General features: G+C 32.8%; 1 protein-coding gene across 10 annotated transcripts; it reads left to right on the top strand.

Moving 5' to 3' along the window:
• The first annotated feature begins 81 nt into the window (after positions 1–81).
• Positions 82–16,827, top strand: Wnk (Wnk kinase). Of its 10 annotated transcripts, XM_076308522.1 has the most exons (22): positions 92–728; positions 2,040–2,581; positions 2,716–2,858; positions 4,824–5,085; positions 5,157–5,430; positions 5,518–6,689; positions 6,773–6,945; positions 7,012–7,390; positions 7,492–9,368; positions 9,442–9,667; positions 9,776–9,973; positions 10,373–10,447; positions 11,139–11,403; positions 11,494–13,387; positions 13,474–13,894; positions 13,968–14,096; positions 14,196–14,573; positions 14,657–14,798; positions 14,877–14,962; positions 15,044–15,111; positions 15,184–15,356; positions 15,463–16,827. In XM_076308522.1, the coding sequence occupies exons 2-22, from the start codon at positions 2,348–2,350 to the stop codon at positions 16,131–16,133; spliced, it is 9,240 nt and encodes a 3,079-aa protein (XP_076164637.1). In that variant the 5' UTR covers positions 92–728; positions 2,040–2,347; the 3' UTR covers positions 16,134–16,827. The 10 variants fall into 10 exon arrangements, with proteins under 10 accessions (XP_076164632.1, XP_076164631.1, XP_076164635.1 ...); XM_076308517.1 differs by having other exon boundaries at positions 82–131; positions 11,139–13,387; XM_076308516.1 differs by having other exon boundaries at positions 89–212; positions 11,139–13,387.
• The last annotated feature ends 1,290 nt before the right edge of the window (positions 16,828–18,117 follow it).

The raw sequence follows: 18,117 nt of genomic DNA, 5'->3' as shown, positions 1-18,117 counted from the left end.
GTTTCGTGTGTACGCTGCATGAATTTATAACTTGATCATTGTTAACGCATAGCACCGCGAGAGTGCGCATTATTCAGTGAAAAAAATGGTGGTTATTTGGGTGTAGTCGGACGATTTTCTGCAACACAAATGTGAGTACCGGCTGACTAAAGAATTACGAGTGCTGTTTGTCAGTGCATCGCGAAGCTAATATGATTGTGTTTATATCGGAGGTAATGAAACTGTTGATAACCGAACAAATATTTTGTATATACGCACGAAACTGCGACACTATGTAGGTATTGTTGTTCACGCATCTCCGCATGACAAGTACTTGCGGTCTTCTCAATGCATTTTATCAGTAAAAAATCTGGGATAGGCTCGTGACGTTCTTAGAGGATGAAAAGATTTGAATCTATTCATATGCCTGGAAGCCTCTTGCCGTGGGACAATGTGTAAAATATGCACTGACGCGATATTTTTGGGATAGATGTCACATTATCTTAGTGTCTGACTATATGCGCGCGTACGAATGTGTGCATTTATTTGATTTACGGTATATGTGTGTGGTACTTCCTCTTCACCCCGTAATACGCAGTCGTTCCTGTGTACAGCATGCAGTGCAATGGTGTGTCCGTGAGATACGTATATCACAGTATATACGTAAGACCTGCTACTTGCTATATACTGTCAACATTTTTCAAGTGACTGTTCCATGATGCTTGACAACATACTGCGTTATTGACGAAGTAAATTTTTTTCCCGTTCATTTTCTTCGTTTAGACATCTAGTCCCGCGGTCGCTTCATTATAATTAGAAAAATACAAATTTCACCTTGTTGACAAATAACGAAATATTTGTATGTAACGTTAGATATATATCTAAAGCACTAATTCTGAGATTAGTTGCCCTCACATTTATTGGCAGTCGACGTGATCAACATTATGTTATTGATGTTGCTAAATTTATACAATCCATACAGCATATAAACGTTTGTAAAACAGGAATTACATAGTGCTACAAGAAAGACCATACACATACAATTCTGCTCGGTGTAAAATAGATTAATTCAAGGTTTATTGATAGAATTTTATTTCAATCACAATGTTCTTGTGCCTCTGATTTTGATTTTTTATTCGTAGAAAATAAGTTGGTGATTCAGTTTGATTTTTAATATAATTACTATGCAAATTGTAAATTATTCATACATGTATTTACCATATGGTATGTTAGGCTCTCTCTCTCTCTCTCTCTCTCTCTCTCTCTCTCTCTCTCCCTCCCTACCTCCCTTTCCCTCCCCCTTCCTCCATTATACATACATACATGCATATGCGCGCGCGCGCACCACGCGCGCGCGCAAGATTAGCACACATTTAATGCAAACTTTCATAAAAATTATTAATATTATTTAAGATGGTATGTGACTTAAAATGTATAATAAAACAAAGGAATGTTATTTTGATAAATGTCAAAAGTATTTCATGTGCAAAATTTAAATGAAATATTTAGTTCTATTTAATTAATAATTTCTTCTTGTTCTTCATATGTGAGATAAAATTAATTTTGAATCAATTCTTAAATCAGTAAACCTTTGATGCAATATTTAACTACTAATTATTATATTTATAGTACATAAAATTGGTAAATGCTTATTTTATTTTCTGTAAAATAAGTGAAAGTTTCTTTGATGTAAAATATAAACCGTTTCATAATAATATAATATTTTGTTATTTGAAATAAGACAATTATTTATTTTAATCTTAAGGATAAAACCATAAAATCTTTGAAATTTTGAAACAAATAAGAATATAAAGAATGTGATAAACAAATTTCTAAAATTTAAATAAGATAATAAACTTAAACATGATATTATTAATTACTTTATAAGTATGTTAAGAGTATAAGGTAGCTATCTTATTCATTTTTTGTACACTATACATTGGAGTTTTCTAAAACATATTTATTTATACGACTTCATTATTTTGTGCACTAATAGTATATTTAACATTTTCTTATTAATATTTTTACACTTGTTATAGGAACATTTTTTCTGATTTCAGAATCACATTCAACTTATTTGGTATTAAATATTTATTGAAAATTTGAGATAGCAATTTATATACAATAAACAAAGAAGAAAAAAATCTGTGATGAACATAAGAATCATAAACTCTATACAATATAAATACGTTCAGTATTTTATAGTTAGAGGAACAATCCTAATTAAAAATATGAGTTACTTCCCTAAAAAATAATATGACTGTAAAAGTTTGCATTAAATTTCTACATAAGTCAATTTAAGGGGAAATCTATATAGTTGACAAACAAATTTTATAAAGTGAGCTCATTTATAAGTTGGTTATGTGCAATGCCGAGATGCTGCAATGAAAGCAAGACAGTGAGTTCGGTGAGCACCAGTCAGAAACACAGTACAGAGGATATTTTGTTAACACAAACTCGTGCTTTTTCTATTGGAAATCAACTAGAGGTAGACGACGATCCACCAATTGTTGAAAAGTCACACAGAAGAGTGCGGTGTGATCTAAGTCCAGTTCCAACAAACACGAATACTAATTTGAATATAAAACTTTTAAGCATTAAGGTAAATGTATAATAAATTACTTTCAATTTTTTATTTTTTAAAATAAATCTTTAAATTTATTAATGTATAAATAAACATCTTTAATAGTAATTATTTCTGTATTAGTGGTTGTAACATTAATGTACTGATTGTAGGGAGATAGAAACACTCGTCAAGATCATCCGGTGAACACTGGATCTGGTGGGTACAGAGAACGGGAGAAAGAAGCTAAAAAGAGAGCAGCTATAGGCAATACAGTGCGTGGACTTTTCTCATCTGGCCACAGCAGGCAGGACAGGTATAATGATGTCTGTATCAAAATCATGCTTCTTACATTGTCATTTTTTACCTTCTGTCATTTAATTTTTTTGCTGTGGTTCATTTTTTGCTTCTTATTTAAGTGTGATACATTTGATAGAATCAATACATGTATAGAATGTCCTACAATGAATGGTGCAACCCAAAAGTAGATGATTCTATTTTCAAAAGTAAATCGAAAACGTGTAATAAAATTTTTTATGTAAAGCTTTATTTTCAAAATAATTTATTTTTACACTATTTTATATATCAATTGAAATTTGGTTTTACTACAAGGTGTCTATTATGTTTATACATGATAATGTGTACGTATTGTTATTTATAACCAAAATTACTGTTTTCCTATAACTAATTGTGTATACCTTGTGTATAAACTCAATGTATAAACTCAGTCAACCATATATATATCTTATATATCTTTGACAATTTTCTTAAGAAGAAAGCTACATATGATGAAATTAATTTTATATTTTGGATTTAATTTTGGACATAAAACCACTTGCTTTTCGATTATATCACTCATTGCAGAACACTCTGTTTGTCTCATTAGTTTGAAATGCATTTTGCTAAGGCTATTTCTTGATATATTGTATTGTTTTACAATTTTAATTCTCTGAAAAATTCTTTTATTAAAATATTGTGTTTCGAAACATACAACTAAGGACAAAAGTACATGAACTTTCTTAATTTTAGGTTTTTAAGTTATTGGATACTATTTTGACACATTACTGTATAAAGTATAATAATATTTCAATTAATAAAACTATACATGCACAGAAACTTCTATGCATCTCATCTGTACTCTAGATGTACGTATCAAAAGTATTGTAGTTTTTAAAACATTAAAAATATTTTTCAAAGCTATAGATTTTTATTACTGCATTTAACACATTAAGATCAATGTATATTACAAAGAAATTTATGTTGAAAATTTGTACATAAGGCCAAAAACTATTATAGTAATGAAAATACCTTTCATTTTGTAAAGTTGAAAAATTTAATTCAAAAAATAAAAATGTAAATTCAAATATATTTTCAGAATTACTGAGCCTCAACTTGAAGTATGAAATTTTGTAAATATTCAAAGGTTAGTGGTTATATGATTCAGATTATTGTTATGCTGCAGTATAAGATTATTCAGTTAGCACTTATCACCATTGAAACACAAAAGAAAAGATAATACTTCATTAATAGAGTTATATCATTTACATTACGTTTGGCTTTTAACTTTTAAAAATTGCATTATTTTCATAAACATTATACATTATGTTCCTAATTTAATTTTTCATTTGTATAAATAATATCTAAATGTTTTATATGTCTTATCTTCTTGTGAGATTCAGCAGTAATTCAAGACATCATTCATAACATTTTGGCATTATGTAATATAACATAATTTCAATCCCCACATGTACATTTAGTACTGATGAGACTAAAAACTTAATTAACATCTCAATTTATATTTACCACTATCCATACTCATTTAAGAAAATGCGTTTGAATGCAAAACACATGTGTGTATGTGTGTAACATTTTCCTGTTATCCTTTTACACTCATAAAACATTAATATTGCTTTAAGGTATTAAATATAGTTTTAATTTGCTTTTTCAATAGCTGTATTGTTTTGCAAAGATCAAAAATAGTTTTATTCTATAATATTAAAGTAAACCTACCTCTCTTTTAAAATAGTAGCTATATTGTAAACATATAGGTTGATTACTTTATTAATGCACTTCCAAAAATTATAGAAGGATCATGTAACATAACTTAGTTAAACTGTTAAATAAGTAAAATAAATGTTTTAGCCATCCTAAGTTAACAGCAATCAGTATAAAACAAAATAATATTTAAAAGATATTTTACTACATTTTAAGAAATAAAGAGTATAGTTTTTCCAAGGGTATATAACGTAAAAATTATGTAGCATCTTCAATGATGTTTTAGGTATGAGACAAATAGGCAACGTTCTTCAGGTGGGAGTGGCCTGTCAAGTTTATGCCCAAAGCTGGTGGCCAGTGGAGGTGGTAGCAGTCAGGGTGGGATTAGTTTGGCAGTCGGACACTTAGCCTCTCAGGAAAGTGGAGGCCCATGTTCAGTTGTTACCACTCAGAGAATTCATAACCACACACATAATCACAAACGCCAAAGAAAATTGTCTATTGTTTCACAAGCTGGCACTAGTGCTCATAATTCTGGGGACCGAAAGGTACATTTTTACATTAATTGTACTAGTAATTATCTTTGTAAGTGAATAATTATTATATATATTTTATTTAGACATCAAATATAAGTCGTTCCTCTACAACAATCTGCAAAAAACAAATACGAACGCAGAGGACTGATCATAGCGTGGACTCATTATCTATAACAACGAACGGAGTTGCGAGTAGCTCACCTTCTTCTAAAAAAAAAGTTTTGTCTGTACTGCGTATACCAGAAAAATCGTCTTCTCGGAATCTTAATTCACCATCTTTAGATCATGAAAATGAACGCAGTTTTAGTGATGCCGAGGAAGCTATTACAGCAACAGAAAATGTGTTCAATATACCAGGTACTATATACTTATATTAATTTTATAGTTTTTGTATAAATTTGAAAATGTCATGATTTATATTACAAATCTTATTTCCATTTATAGGATCTAGTTCTACACCTTCGACACCAATTAATCGAGTGAAGTCGAAAAAATCGGATGAAGATGAGACGAGCATGGAATGTAGTATCAGTGAAGAAGGTGCTAAGTTGTCTCAGAATGTATCAGATAAAAAAGGATCAACTGTAGATACCACTGAACAAAAAGCTACAGAATGTTCTGAATCTTCTAAAATTTCAAATATTGCAAGAAAAATATCGGCAAATAATATTGATGAAGAAACAGCTACACAAAACAAACAAAAAGTATTCTCTACATCTTCCATAAATACGAAATGTAGCAACAGTGAGAATAAAAACACAAGATCTAAAAATAAATATGTTACAGAAAAAATAATTGAGCAGCAAAATAGTAAAAATTTGAAAGAGACAAGTATGGAAAAAAATATAGATACGACTGCAACGTTCACAGAAACGTCCACGAGTTCAACAACTAATAGTAAAAATAGTGATAAAACAAAACGGAAAGTGTCTACCGATTCTTCAAAGACTACCAATATCACGGAAAAGGAAGATTTAACTAAAGATTCTGAAGAAGACGTGATTGAAGATAAAAAAGACCCAAAACAACATGAAGAAGTGGTAAAAAGTTCAAGGTTTGTGACGTCGAAAGTATCGGAAGAGATAGTGGATACTGAAAGCAAGGATATGGAGGCACAAAGAGAAGAAGAAGAAGGAGAAGTGACGATATATGACGAAGATGACAATGGCACCAGTATCAGTGATATTGTTGCTGCACAAGCGCTTCATGAATCTCTGAGTAAATTAGGAAAAGTACCACCTTTAGATACAGAAATGGAGGATGTTAAAGACACAAATGCGCAGGATGAAACAAAAATGGTAAAAGATCCTCAAAAAGAAGTAGTCGCGCAGGAAGAAGCAGTAGAGGGCTTTATTGGTCCTTTACTCGATGAAAATTTTAAAGCAGATGAAAAATTAACACAGAAAACAATGGCTATGGAAGAAGTTCGAAATCTATTATTGAAAGTTAAAATTCAGAATGTTGAAGATGACGATGATGAAGAGAAAGCTATAGGTATATCACCAGATGGCAGATTTTTGAAATTTGAAGAAGAAATCGGTAGAGGCAGCTTTAAAACTGTATACAGAGGTTTAGATACTCAGACTGGTGTGGCTGTAGCTTGGTGTGAATTACAGGCAAGGAAAATAAAATCATGTATTTTTACATAAGATCAATATAGTTGTGTCGCTTGTTTTCGAATGCATATTTTTCGTTTTAGGAGAAAAAATTAAATAAAACAGAAAGACTGAGGTTTCGAGAGGAAGCAGAAATGTTGAAAGGATTACAACATCCAAATATTGTTAGGTTTTATGACTATTGGGAAGTTACACTAACACGTAGAAAATATATTGTACTAGTCACTGAACTTATGACTTCAGGAACATTAAAAACGTAAGTTGCACTAAGGTATTTGATCGTCATTATTACAATCCTACTTTATTATACAATTCTATACAGGTACCTACGACGTTTTAAAAAAATTAATCCAAAAGTAGTAAAATCTTGGTGCCGACAAATTTTAAAGGGCCTTAGCTTTTTACACTCTAGATCACCGCCAATTATTCACCGTGATCTGAAGTGCGACAATATTTTTATTACTGGTACAACAGGGAGTGTAAAAATTGGCGATTTAGGTCTTGCAACTCTTAAAAATCGGAGTTTTGCAAAAAGCGTTATTGGTACACCCGAATTCATGGCACCTGAAATGTATGAAGAACATTATGATGAATCTGTTGATGTTTATGCATTTGGAATGTGTATGCTTGAAATGGCTACTAGTGAATATCCGTACTCTGAATGTACTGGACCAGCGCAAATATATAAGCGAGTAGTATCGGTAAATAATATTCGTTTTGATTAATATCAATCTATACTTAATATTAGTTTTTATTTAGTTTCATACATTAAACGTTATTAATTAATGTTTACAATATGTAGGGTGTAAAACCACAGAGCTACGACAAAGTGGAAAATCCAGAAGTACGTGAAATCATAGAAATGTGTATTCGATTAAAGAAAGAAGAACGCCCGTTAGTCAAAGATCTTTTAAATCACGAATTTTTTGCGGATGATGTTGGATTAAAATTAGAAATGGTTTCACGAGATTCTGCCGTAGCGGATGCAGAACTATCTCGTGTCGAATTTAGACTTCGAGTATTAGATCCCAAGAAACGTACTAACAAGCACAAAGAAAACGAAGCAATACAATTCGATTTTGACATCCAAGCTGACAACGCGGAAGAGGTAGCTTCGGAAATGGCTAAATCTAGCCTCATTCTTGAGGAAGATGTTAAAGCTGTAGCAAAAATGTTAAAATCGCAAATTACTACTTTGTTACGAGAAAGGGAAGAACGAAAAGCCAAAGAAGAAAAAGAACGTCTAGATAGAGAAGCAGACACCACTAATACGGCCAATGAGAATCTATTACAACAACAATTGTTACTCCAACAAATGCAATTACAACAACAGCAACAACAAATGCAATCAAATATGGGCATTCAAATGCAGGGCCAAGTACAAATGCAATTACAACAGAATCAAATATCTCTTCAATCACAACAACAAATGCAACCTTCTGCACAACAATCTCAGCAACATAATCTACAACCTCAACAAGTTCAATTAGTTCAACAACAACCATTAATACAGCAACAAACATCAGTCGTTCAACCCCAGCAAGCACAGCAAATGCAACAAGTACCACAAGTTTCGCAACAGCAAGTTCAGTATCAACAACAGCAATATCAACAGCAATTACAGCAGCAGTATCAACAGCAGCAGCAACAGCAGCAACAGTATCCACAGCATGTTTCGCAAAATTTAACAGCTACTTCTTCACAATGTTCTACTCCTCAGACTGTACAAACTCAACCACAATTTCCTCAAGTAACTCAACAAATACAACAGCAGCAACACATGCACCAACAACAGCAGTATATACAGCTGAATCAGATGAATGTACCACAACAGATAAGCCATCAAATACAATCACAAATGCAACCTCAGATACAAATTTTATCGCAACAACAGCACGTGCATCAACAGATTCAACAACCTCAACAAGTGCAATATCCTCAACCTCAAGTACAGCATGTTCAACAAGTACATCAACATACAGTTGGTTCTCCATCTGTTCAAAATCAACAATTCTACCAGCAAAATACCTCAGGAACTTCAGGGTATAATACACAACCTATATACCAACAAAATATATCTCAACAAATATATCATTCATACACTAGTTCTAATCCTACTGGACACGTTGAAATGTTATCATCCAGTCAACCTACAACTCAAATTTATCCTCATGCAAGTATTTCTGGAAGTTCAGCACCTACAACTTCACAACCTTATATACAGCAACAAACAGGACAGGTTCAAACTTCCGTACCATCCAGCATAAATATTCAAAGTTCATCAGCAGCAGCTCTTATACAAAGTGCAACAACTTCCACTATTTCAAACATGCAGAATGCATCTACAATTCTTCCAAGCAGCGGTCATCAATCGCAACCTCAACAAAACGTCTTAGTTCAAATGCAATATCCACAAAATTCCAATGTGCCCACTTCTGTCCCTATGTCGTCTGGAATGAGTGTTCCTGTGCAGTCAACAACATCACAGAACCAACAACATTTTGTTTCAACTACAGATCAGTGTTCTACCACAGACAGATCATCTTTGCCTAAGCAGGATACGATGGATTCCATACAATCTTTACCAGCAGATTTACCTTCTAATATTCAAGATCTAACAAATGCTTCTAATTTGACTAATGCAAATGTTACATCTCAAGCTACAGTACCAAGCGAAGGGTAAATTACGAAATTTTAGTTATTATGAAAATGGATCTTGTATAAAAATCTAATTGAATGTTTGCTTTTACAGAATAACTCAAGAAAATTCTGAAAACGTTACCTCTGAAAGATGTAGAGTAAAAAGATCTGGTACAAAGCGCAAAAAACCTGGTATTAAGTTAACAGTTTTGTCTGTAAGCAGTGGTGAAGGACAATCAGTGACGGTTGAATGTCAGCTAGATACAAGCAAACAAAAAACTGTGACATTCAAATTTGATAGAGATGATATGGTACCTACTGATATTGCTAACAATTTGGTAAGTAAGTGATATAACTACAAACAGTACTATTATAGCAAATATTATTATTTAAAACCAGCAAATGACAACAGAAATTCATGTTACTGTTGTCTTATTTTTTTCCAGGTTGCCGAAAATTTATTGCCTCAATCGCAGTGTGAAACATTCATAGAATTAATAGAGGATATCGTTAGACAATTGCGTCTGGATCCCACACGGGCTTTACCTTTAGTGGCACATGGTCCACCAGATCAATCAGCCGGTGGTAGTCCAGTTACAAGCCGTCGACCTAGAGATCGTGACCACAGTCTTGATACAGCTAAGGTAACAGTTTTCTTTTCATCATTTCATTTTATGAGTATTAATAAATTGCTACATATGAAATTGATCATCTGATCATTACATCGAAAACCAAAAACAAATAAATTCTGAAATGTTTTCAAAAATGAGTATTGTTAATAGTGTTATTAATTGCTATTTAAGGATTCGATACACAAAAGTCCATAATACGTATCCCAGGACTGTTTTATTTCTAGAAAAAACTATTTTAAAATGAAGTAATTGTCGTCATATTTTTGAAGTCTGTTTTCCATAATGGAACTATATATTTTATAAATTTCGTGTCAGAATAGCTTAGTGGTTTTGTGCTCAAAATGTGTATTTCATGACCTCACAAATAAACAAGGGTGTGCATATAATTGGTGTGTATCGTTTTGGACGCAGCAGGTGAGACATGGCTCGCTAACTCGTCAAAGCAGCCACCGATCGTCGTACAAAGTCCATCGTAGACACCGTTCGGTGAGTTCATCGTCCCCGCCGTACTCCTTCCTGTTTCTTCCTATATTTCGTCATACAGTCGTGGACGTTTGTGCATCCTTTTGATTGACGATACATTGTGTTCGGACGTTTGTGTATCTTTTTAAGGCACAGCAATATCATATGACGACATTTCCTGTGTTTTATAAGTTCATCATGTAGGCAATTCATAATGCAATGTTTGGAATACCTAAATAAGGCGTTTCATGTTTTTGTTTTTTATTGCTGTTAATCCTCATGTTTAATTTTTACTCAGAAAGCGTTTCAGGAAGATTTTATTCTTTCATGAAAGTATAATCCTTATTAGAAGTACTAATTCATATAAAATTTGTATGGACTACTGTTTCAGAGAATTCTGTGTATACAAACCCTAAATAAGGCAAAATACTACATTAATAGAGACGAACAATTTTATTTTCCTTAAATGTAAAAAAAATATCATTTATTTAAACAGATTTTATTATATGAAATATCACTTTGAAATAGATGTTCATTAGATACACTTACTTGTGTTTTCTTTTAAACGTGATATTTATTGTGATTCTATTTAAGTATACTTTGTAATGGATTATTTAATTTATAATATAGTCTTGTTTTGTTCATGTGCATTGCATTTATTTTGCGATTAAACATAATATTTTCATCTGAACAATTATATATTATATGTTTTCAGAGAGACGAAACCTCCAACACTTCTACTCCAACAAAATTATTGCCGATTGACCAAATTATTTCTCATATTACGAGTGCCTCCACGGAAAAACAACAAAATGTGCAAACACCTGACAGCCAAGTGGGTCCTGAAAATACATCAGCAGAAGCATCCAGACGATCATCTACATCCACACAAAATACAGACACATTAACACCGACTAATTTACCAAGCGATCCAACGGACACTCAAGAAACCATAGTCGCTATAACAAATGCAGATGCAGGTTTGGAAGCACATCATATGCTTAAAGATGATATTTCTAAGTCCTATCAGTGCTCAACATCATATACTCAAAATCAAATACATGACACAGCTGGAATCCAAGCAAGTGAAGTATCAAAGGAACCTATAGTTCAAGATGCAACAGAACTTCAAGAAAAGGAAATAAATAAAGAAATACAATCTGATATTGGAGCTACAGAAGTGACTGCATTAACTGCACCACCTCCAGCTCGAAAAATCTCTCGTTTTCTAGTTAGTCCTGTAGTCGAACAGAAGATTCTTGCAAACGAAGAAGAAGGACCTACTACTGCTGCAGAAAGTACAGATAAATTTAATGTTTCGACAATGCAATCGAGTTTACTATTGCAACCTAATATAACTGATGAAGGACAACTGAAGCATGATGATTTGGAAGTAAACATTTTAGAACTTCAAGCGACAACCATTTCTGAAAAGTCTAACGTTGAAGCGGCTATACAAAATATTCAATATGTTACGGAACAAGTGGATAATGTTCAACCATTGCAATCGGGACAGCAAACAATTGGTATTCAAAGTACTGTGCAAGGGCAAACAATGGCATCTATGTCACAAATTCAACAAAATATCAGTGCTATGCAGTCTAGTCCGCATAATGTAATTATACCAACATCTGCAATGACACATCAAGCACCTCAACAAATACAATCTGCTTCTCAAAATATCGGGGTTGCATCGCAAAAAGATCTGCAAACTCAAAATACTGTTAATTTACAAGGACAATACCAAAATCAACCTATGCAGTCTAATGTTTTACTGCAACAGCAACAAATTACTGTGCAACACAATTTAGCGCAAATGCATATTCAATCTGAACATCAGCATCAAGGACAAATGCAAACTCAGCGACCGTTACAGCAATTCCATTCACAACAAATACCGCAACAGCATCAACAATATGTAATACTTTCTGGGCCAATACAACAATTGCAGCCAACCGCAATTGTAGATGAAAGAAATCGTAGAATTTCAAATATTTCTACAACATCTAATATGTCTACAGATTCACAGATGTCAGAAATAGTTAATCTTATAGATGATAAAAAACAATCAGTAGTTGTACCTAGTGCATCTATGCATCATGTACAACATGTTCAACTTATTCCCCAACAAGAGGGTTCACATATTACACCTTTATCACAGACTGTTTTAGAACCAGTTCAACAACTTCAAACAGCTCCTCAAAATCTCGTAAATGTTTCAACAAATACATCGGTTCCTGTTTCAGTTCCTGTTCATCAAGTTGTTACTGCAGATATTACTCCCAAAGTTATACTCAAAACGAAGGAAGTGTCGTCAACACTTCCAGACTTAGCACAAAATTTGGCAAATATATTGTCAAATCCAAAATCGAAATCTACAACACCTCATTGCTTGACTAGTCACGAGCCAAATCCAACTGCAAACGTTGGAGCAGCTACAATAATTGAATATAAACCTACTCTTCAATCTGAACAGTATTTTCAACCTATTCAACCTGAAGCAAGTCAAATGCAAATGCCAACACAGTTACAACATAATTATCAAGCAAATATAGCACAGCAAGGAATTTCACAATCATTTCAAATTACTCAACAATCTCATCAAACTCAAATACCTTTGCAACAAGCAATGCAATTAAATACAGCTCAACAAATGGATCCTCAATTGCAAATGTCACAACAAAATTTCCAAGGGATGTCAGTTCAAACACTATCCTCACAAGGGAAATGGATTACTGCTACAAACCAAACTATTATACAGCAGACTGTTCCAAGACATACTCAACAAACTCTACCACAATTACAACAAATTATCCCTACACAACAACAAATTATGCAAGACATGCAGCATTTAGAAGGCTTTCCTATACCTGATCAGTCTCAATTACATTTAAAACTCCCAGATCAACAACTCTTAGGAAAAACATCAGAAACTGAAAACCAAGATACAACTACTTTTACCGGGTACGTACATTGTAGTTAAAGAATTTGATTATTGTATATTTTTACTCAATCTTATATTTTATATATTTATTTTGTTTAAACATTAGACGTGTTAGTACTGAATATCATCTACTATCGGAGACCGAGAATTCCAGCCACGATGTAACTCCTGAACATACAATTGTTGAATCTGGAGATTCAGCGTTGTTTACGCAAAACCAGATATTACAACAGCAACAACAACATCGGAAACTCAGTCAACAGAATTCTTTAGATAAAGTCTCAGATGCAACCATTGGAACAAGTGGTCCGGGTGGAACAGGTCCACAAACAATAGCAGATCTCCACCAAAAACTTGTGCAGCTAACAAGTCAGCCATCCGAAGCACTCAATGTAGGCACACCACCTATAAGTTACCCAGCCACTCCTCATAATCATCAAATAATAGGAGGATATGATGCATATATGCATTCTTTACAGCAAAAACTTGTTAATATTGGTATGCCAATCTCAACTGCACATGGTATAGTAAGTATAAATTGTTTTTTAAAAATACATAACAAGGTAAGTATACATTACTAATACGAATAATTTATTGTAGGGCCCTTTATCACCCCAGACAACAATACAATCTTCTACATCCCTGGCTGATTCAAATGTTACAACAAACGTTGAAAATTCCGTTTTAGCTCAAGAAACCTCCATTCATCAACTTGCGCTATCGCAAACCGTAAGTTTTATATTAACAAAATTATAAATATGTCTAGTAAAAAATAATAATAATATGTACCTTGACATCATATTACAAGAAATTGTTTTATGTATTTAGCATGTAGATTGCTCCCTTGATAGTCCAACGCCAGGAGGGGGTCCTACAGGATCAGAAACAATGAGTCCTAGTAAAGAGAGTATAAAAATTCGAACGCAGAGGCCCGGATCTCGCCTTCAAGAATTGGAACAAGAATTAGCAAAAATTCATCACAGAGGTTCAATTCTTTCGACAGCTTCTCCACAACCTTTAACGCCACCAGTTTCTGCTGTTACTTCTATTCAAATGCAGCCACCGTTGCAGTCTACTCAAAATTTATTAACTACTGTTCCACCTGTGACGACTGTTCTTGTTGCTACTGTTACTCCCAGTGTCGTTACATGTCGTTCTGACACAAACACTCCAGTGCTAACAGAATCTCAAGAAAATGTTTCTGAGGTATGTATATATTTGTATAATTAAACTTCCATGTGTACGATATAAGTTTTCCGAAAAATTAAATAACTGTGCGATTTTAATAGAAGGTTAGTACAACTCAACCTGTTAGAAAAATATCAAGATTCATGGTTTCCAAGGTCGCAGGTCCTCCTAGTAATGCTGCTACACCAAATCAACAACAGCACACAGAGGATCCAAAGATTTATCATGCGGAAGACACACAAGGTAAACATCCAATATCAACTTTCAGAGAACTAATGTATGAGTTCTCAGTATTTACTTTAAGTAATTTTTTAATTATAGGTACACCAGTACAAGTAATTCATAGTCGCGAAGGTTCTATTCCACCCACACAACCTAATCAATCTATTAATGCTCCTACTCTAGAAGTATGTATCGTAATTGTAAATGTATTTACTATAAAACATATTAATAACATTTTAATTAAAACATTGATGTATTATTTTTAGCAAACAGAAAAAGATGAAAGATTTTGGACATTAACACCAAGTGAAGAATATCAATTGCTTATAAAAAAGTAGGTTTATTTTTTTAATGATTGAATAAAAACGTCTCATGATAATTACAAACTAATTTGGGTCTTATATAGGCAAACTATGGAATTAGAGACATTGCAGAGAAGACACAGGGAAGAATTGGAACGTTTTCAGCAACATCAATTACAATTATTGATTCAACAACAACAACAAGCAAGTGCACTTCATCAGCATCACCATCAACATCATCCAGTACTTTATCACACGGTCGCAACTAGTCTGGCAGGTGAGTAATTATTTGTCACTTAAGAACATAAATCAATGTTTCATTATTTCGTTTTCGTTAGATTTCTATCGCCTGTTGTAATGATATAGTTTTTTATTTAATACAGGACAAACTAGACTTCCAGGTACAGAAGACTATTTAATGTTTAATACCACGCCTCAAACTCCATTGCAAAAAGCTTCAAATAATTACCCAGACACCGATGAAACATTACGATTAGCTATGCAAAAATTAAAGCAAACTCCTTTGCAACTACAACCGCAGCAGGCCACAGCTGGAATACCACACGCTTACGTTATTCCAATTCCAGTAGTGCCTTCTGAAAGTATGCAAAATATGTCCTCACAACAATCTAGTAGTTATACAAGTGAAATAGCAGAATTGTTTGATTCGACGCATAATCCGGCAATTATAAATTCAGCCCAATATCAGTTCACACCTATATTACCGGATGGGACGAATATTGCGGTGTCCTCCACTGGATCGTTAGTCACGCCTATTCCAATATCGAGTTCAACTGGAAGTGGGGGTTACATCCAGTATCATGAAAACCAAACATTACCAAACTTTCAAACTTTTAGCTGTACACCACATGGCGGTTTCTTTTTACCAGCTGGCTATCGACTAATATACGCTCCACCTGGAGCGTCTCAGTCTCAACCAGCTACGCCAGCTACTCCGCACATAGGAAATTCTCATGACGGTACACCTCCGGCAGAACCGTTACATGCGAATACTGACAATTCAACTGCTCCTCCTTCCCATACCGATCAATAACGTAACTCTCAGCAAGCTATATTCTACATTTTTCAATTTATTCGTTCTCGTAATACATTCTTAATTTAACTTGTTGTCCTTATCCATTAGTATGAGATCATGCATTATCATTACGATTGTTATTCTAATATAGTTTTGCTAATACGTATTGCTACCCTCGTCCTCGTGGGTGTGTATGCAGAGGAGGCACGAATGAAAGTATTTAAGATGTATATTCGGTATTGTAACATCCATGCGTAATCGCTAAAATATTTTCGCTGTCTACGTGCGAGCATTATATTAACATTTGATATGTGCCTCGCAACAAGAGCTCGATTCATATGCGGACAATATTTTGAACGAACGAATTAAGTTTCTGGACGAAAAAAGAAAAGAAAGAATGAAAGATTCAAATTGAGAATAGAGGCCTTTACGTGTACTGTGCTTATATAGTGAATATTCTTGTTTAGTGAAAATGCTTATTGAAAGACCTTTTCTGCTCTGAATTCTTTAATAGCACAGTTTACATTAGTACAGGCCTCAGCTAGTCTTACGATCGAAATGACGTACAGTCATTCTGCTCGATGTATATGTATAACTGTTAATGTATACTGGATGCTTTGAAGAAAGAATGTATGTTCATGTGTGCATGTATGTGACTGCAAGAGTCAGATGGAGAAAAAATATGATTAATATAGTCACTGTTATGCTTTAATGTATTTCTAGCGATTTTACCTACTTCTATTAAAAAAGTCATGTGTTACTAGTTAGCAGTCCCATGTATCTTATCTAATATTATATCGACTACTACCTTTTTTAGACACAATTATCAATATTTTTATTATCACATATTTAATTTATCGAAGTTTCAAGTTATTTCACAAAAATTGGCATTTTGTTTATAATATGTTGGAAAATATTTGCATAATCCATTCCTTTGAATCTTAGAGGAATTTTATTATTTAACACTCTCATTTCCAATAATTAAATCATATCTGAAAATTTAGTGGTAATTATCCTAGGTATTGAGAGTCTACTGAAAAAAAAACTCAATGGAAACATGGCATAGGTATCAAATTCGTATTAGTTTAAATAATATCAAAACATAAAATAATTTAATGTTTGGATTACATCCTAGGAAATATATTTTGAAGTTTCATCTGTGCTATCACATATTGCATTTTGCAATATAGTTAAGAATAGCTTGTTTGCATTACTACAAATATTACTACTGTTTATTAATGATTATAATGTTATCTTTATTTCGTTCAAATAATTGCAGTCCGCGCCGCTTTTAATGTTGTGAGTTACTACTGCTTCTGGCATGAATTTATTATTGTCAGTATTACAGTTACGAAGACTATTTTCAAGCTGAATATGAATTTTTTCTTACGATCTCCAGTAACTATTATACAGATCATGATCATGTACAGATCAAGTTCATAAATTTCCAGAAGTTCTGTCTTACACATATTACTTGTATACATTTATATATTATAATTTTATTGCGTTTTTAAATTTTTTTCAAAAAAAAAAAAAAAACAATAAATATATTCACCAATCCGAATAACCAGTTGATCCACCTGGTAATAAATTCATGTGGCTGTTGAACGAAATACTATAATAGATAATTGTATGTATTTCTTATGGAAATACATTGCAATTATTCTTATATAGTTACTTTTAAATAAATTTATTAGATAATACTCAAAGAGAATGTGTAACTTGTAATACTTATTTGTACATACATTCATTTACTGTTAGGTGGATTGGCTTTTAATGAAGATACAGTTTCTATGTTCAATCGTTAATAAAAGCTATTTAATTTTTTTTTTATATAAACTGTGTTTAGTGTAATAATTTACAGTGATATAGTTTGGTAAAAATTATACTTTTTTTTTTTTTAATTTTACAAGCATATTCATTGAATGTGATGAAATATGAACAGACAATAGAATGAAAATTATTTCATTAACAATATTGTAACGAACTATTTCCTTCTAAA

Source organism: Ptiloglossa arizonensis, chromosome 4 (genome assembly GCF_051014685.1).
Source record: "Ptiloglossa arizonensis isolate GNS036 chromosome 4, iyPtiAriz1_principal, whole genome shotgun sequence".
In the NCBI taxonomy this organism is placed as follows: Eukaryota; Metazoa; Arthropoda; class Insecta; order Hymenoptera; family Colletidae; genus Ptiloglossa; species Ptiloglossa arizonensis.
Note: the sequence above shows the minus strand (reverse complement) of the source record. Positions and strands in the feature narration are given on the sequence as shown.